The sequence below is a fragment of the Eurypyga helias genome, unplaced genomic scaffold (genome assembly GCF_000690775.1).
Source record: "Eurypyga helias isolate BGI_N326 unplaced genomic scaffold, ASM69077v1 scaffold20946, whole genome shotgun sequence".
Classification (NCBI taxonomy): domain Eukaryota; kingdom Metazoa; phylum Chordata; class Aves; order Eurypygiformes; family Eurypygidae; genus Eurypyga; species Eurypyga helias.
Window position 1 is genome coordinate 5,479 of NW_010257471.1, and position 205 is coordinate 5,683.

The 205-nt window shown below is 69.3% G+C and overlaps 1 protein-coding gene across 1 annotated transcript in view; it reads left to right on the forward strand.

Moving 5' to 3' along the window:
• The window catches only part of LOC104511425 (MORN repeat-containing protein 3-like), a gene marked incomplete at its 3' end in the record, with an annotated part of 1,960 nt that extends 1,758 nt beyond the window's left edge, over positions 1-202 (forward strand). Inside the window, exon 3 of the mRNA XM_010154034.1 lies at positions 137-202. Coding sequence (XP_010152336.1) covers positions 137-202 — 66 coding nt within the window. The remainder of the gene's footprint in view (positions 1-136) is intronic.
• Between the last annotated feature and the right edge of the window lie 3 nt (positions 203-205).

Consider the following 205-nt stretch of genomic DNA (forward strand, 5'->3'; position numbering starts at 1 on the left):
CCCCCAAAAAACCGCCCGCCAGCGGCCACGTGTCAGAGGGGTCGGCAGAGGAGCAGCCCAGCAAGAAAGTGGTGTCCCAGACCAGACCGCTGACCCCTTCCAGCGGCAGCTCCCAACCCACCTCTCTCCTGCCCAGGGCTACGGCGCCATGTCCTACCCCGACGGGGAGCGCTACGAGGGCAAGTGGAGCGGCGGGCTGCGGAGC